Source organism: Zingiber officinale, chromosome 1A (genome assembly GCF_018446385.1).
Source record: "Zingiber officinale cultivar Zhangliang chromosome 1A, Zo_v1.1, whole genome shotgun sequence".
NCBI classification, from domain to species: Eukaryota; Viridiplantae; Streptophyta; class Magnoliopsida; order Zingiberales; family Zingiberaceae; genus Zingiber; species Zingiber officinale.
The window spans coordinates 190,100,155-190,103,922 of NC_055987.1; the positions used below are offsets into that span (position 1 = coordinate 190,100,155).

At 32.2% G+C, this 3,768-nt stretch overlaps 1 protein-coding gene across 1 annotated transcript; it reads left to right on the top strand.

Moving 5' to 3' along the window:
* The first annotated feature begins 222 nt into the window (after nt 1–222).
* Nucleotides 223–3,085, top strand: LOC122038822 (alpha-humulene synthase-like). Its single transcript, XM_042598774.1, has 7 exons — nt 223–423; nt 512–761; nt 932–1,304; nt 1,584–1,802; nt 2,041–2,176; nt 2,277–2,525; nt 2,621–3,085. Exons 1-7 carry the CDS (start codon nt 286–288, stop codon nt 2,915–2,917), a joined length of 1,662 nt encoding a protein of 553 aa, XP_042454708.1. The 5' UTR covers nt 223–285; the 3' UTR covers nt 2,918–3,085.
* Nucleotides 3,086–3,768: the final 683 nt, after the last annotated feature.

The window sequence follows — 3,768 nt, forward strand, 5'->3', positions numbered from 1 at the left end:
TTCCAATTATGCTTTTTAATTTTATTTTTTGTGGACTGGGTGAAGAAACGGCCAACAGAAGGTGTCCCCCCATTTTATTTTAATATTGGTCTAGATTGTAAGTTTTCCACAAGTGGTTGTCTCCTGTGTTTTATTCCAATTAATTAATTAATAAAGTTGTAACCTTTAGAGGAAAGGGGAAATTAAAGAAGTACAAAAGTTCGATTATAAATAGAGAAGAGAATTAGCTAGGCACCCAGTGCAAAAGTGAGCAAGTACTCAAGTCGTCACACTTGCTAATCACTGATGGAGAGGCAGTCGATGATCCTTGTTGGTGATGATAAGGAAGAGATAATTATTCGTAAGTCAGCTGAATATCACCCTACTGTTTGGGGTGACTATTTCATCCGGAACTACTCTTGTTTGCCCCTCGAAGAAGAAAAGGTCGTGCTTTATAATCCTTTCATGTTTGTTCATGATTTATATATATATATATATACACACTTCTAATGAGTTTGGATCAATGATGCAGGAGTACATGATAAAGAGGGTGGAAGAGTTAAAAGATCGAGTGAGAAACCTATTCGAAGAAACACATGACGTATTGCAAATTATGATTTTGGTTGATTCGATTCAACTTCTTGGATTGGATTATCATTTTGAGAAAGAAATAACTGCGGCACTAAGATTGATTTACGAAGCTGATGTTAAGAATTACGGGCTTTATGAAGTTTCTCTTCGATTTAGATTGCTTAGGCAACATGGATATACTTTGTCTCCAGGTAATGATATAAATAATAAATATAAATAACTACATTATTAAAAGTAAAATTGGAATTATAAATATTTTATATATAATTATGAAACAATTGATTTTTTTTACTTTTATTATTATAATATTCACTAAGATAATTAAATTGCTAGAAATAAAATTAGTTATCTATTCTTGTAGATGTTTTTAACAAGTTCAAAGATGCTAAAGGAAGATTTTTGTCGGCCTTGAATGGAGATGCAAAGGGACTACTAAGCTTATACAACGCGGCTTATCTCGGAACACATGAAGAGATGATACTTGACGAAGCTATTTCTTTTACGAAGTGCCAACTTGAATCTATGTTGGGTGAACTTGAACCACCTTTAGCAACAGAGGTGTCTCTTTTCCTTGAAACGCCACTATATCGAAGGACTAGAAGATTCTTGGTGAGAAAATATATACCTATTTATCAAGAGAAAGTGATGCGAAATGATACTATATTAGAACTTGCAAAGTTAGATTTCAATCTACTACAATCTCTTCATCAAGAGGAAGTGAAGAAAATTACAATGTAAGTCAATTGTTTACTGTGGCTATGAATATTATAATCTTATATTCTTATATATAAATATATAGAGATATAATTAAGCTAGCTAGACAGTTGAAAATAATCAAAACTTAAAGACTATACAATTCAATTAAAAAATGAGCTATCACTTAAAGTATATACATTATTGTAATTGATTAATTTTATTAATTGTCTAATTATAAGTTTTGTATTTGTGGTTTAAACTAATTGACTTATTTTCTATATATGTGCTCACACTTTGGATGATATATATACTTGAAGATGGTGGAATGATTTAGCACTGATTGAGTCTTTAAAATTTGCCCGTGATCGAGTGGTGGAATGTTATTATTGGATAGTCGGAGTGTATTTTGAATCTCAATACTCTTATCCACGGATAATTACTTGCAAAGTTATTTCCCTCATGTCAATTATGGATGACATCTATGATAACTACAGCACATTGGAAGAGAGTCGACTATTGACTGAGGCAATCGAAAGGTTTGTTTATGGCTTATTTATATTTTAATATTTTCTTATTTCCTTCAACATTATAATTGTCGTGCTATCCATACATAGAAATAAAATTTAGCAAAAAATATATATATAAACTCATTTGAAGATAACACATTGATGTAGACACCAAAATACAAATAATACAATAGTTAATTTGGTTAATTCTCCTTAATGCTTTACGAATATCATGAGCTCATATTTTTAAATATTTCTTTATATTTAGGTGGGAACCTCAAGCTGTTGAACATGTACCAGAATACTTAAAAGACTTTTATCTCAAGCTGTTAAAGACTTACAAAGATTTTGAAGATGAACTAGAACCCAATAAGAAATATCGCATACCATATCTTCACAAGGAGGTACGTGCATCAATAGCATATATATTGCCTCTCTTGTTAACTTCATAATCATATAGAGTTTAATTAATTAAATTTGTTTTCCATTAAAAAATTCATATAGATAAAAGATCTATCAAGATCTTATTTCCAAGAAGTTAAATGGTGTGCTGAAGGATATGTGCCAACACTGGAGGAGCATCTGCGTGTTTCATTGAAATCCACCGGGTATCCTGCGATTACATGTGTCTCTTTCGTAGGTCTGGGAGAAGATGCAACAAAAGAGGCATTTGAATGGGTTACTAGTTTCCCCAAGATCCTTAAATCATGCACTATAATTACTAGACTTATGGATGATATAGCATCACACGAGGTTTTATTTTTTTATTTTTTAGTTTCAATCATTTCCTTTGATAAAAAGTTTAACGACATTAATTAATATCTAACAATTTCTCTAAAACTTTGTAGCGGGAGCAAGAAAGAGACCATGTCGCTTCGACAGTTGAAAGTTACATGAAAGAATACGGTACAAGCAAAAAAGTGGCACATGAGAAATTGCAAGTGGTGGTGGAACAAGCATGGAAGGATATAAACAAGGAATGCCTCCATCCAACAACGCAAGTAGCTCGAACTTTAATTGAAATAATATTGAACCTTTCAAGAACCATGGAAGACATATACAAGTACAACGATACCTATACCAATTCCAACACTAGGATGAAAGATAACATCTCTCTCATATTGGTTGAATCCTTCCCTATTTAAGAGTATTGACCAGTACTCTTCTATAAATAAATGTCAGGAATTAAGAAGAGTATGTCTTATCAGGGCAATGCCTTAATATATATGTGATTTGAGAAATAAATAAACTAATAATATTGTGAAATTGCTACTATCTTTTAGATTAACGAGTCTATTTTATTTTATTTTTTAGTTTTCAATTCTTTTATGACTATTTTTTCACTAGTCAATAGAATCATCCAAGTGTTTGGGTGGAATTTTTTAGCCTATCTTTAATAGAATTTAATTTAACTAAAATCGTCTCCCGTTTACTCGTGCTCCTCAAAATTCTGCTTCCTCGCCCTCTTCTCGATCGAAGACCAGAGCTCTCCTTCGTTCTTCGCTAGATTTTCTAGCTATTTTATTTTATGGATTTTATAATTTTGCTGGAAATTTCGCCTTTCAAAAAGGTGTAAAGCGTGTCTGTTCCTTTCTCGATTTAGCCTCAGATTTCGTGGGAAGCGCGCCAATAGCCTAGAGGTCGCGTCTATGGACTTCTCGGCGGGGCCGTGATCCACCTAGTTCCGCCTCTTCCACTGTAGTTAGTTTCGTCCAATCGCCGCGTTACCATTTTCCGCTTCGGCTTAGTTCCCTTCTCCCTTGTTTTTTTTCAGCTTATTATGATTCGTGTTATTTTGAGGTATATAGGTTCATCAATTGATTTTGTCCAAAATCATGAACTTTAGAAATTAAAAAAAAATCAAAAATCTTTATATCTTCATAAATAGGGAAGTTCAAAGATCTTAATTGTGGCTTAATTCAATTATTATCATTGTTATATTGAGCATTTGACATCATTTCTAAATTCATATTAAAAATTACTACTCTCAATATGA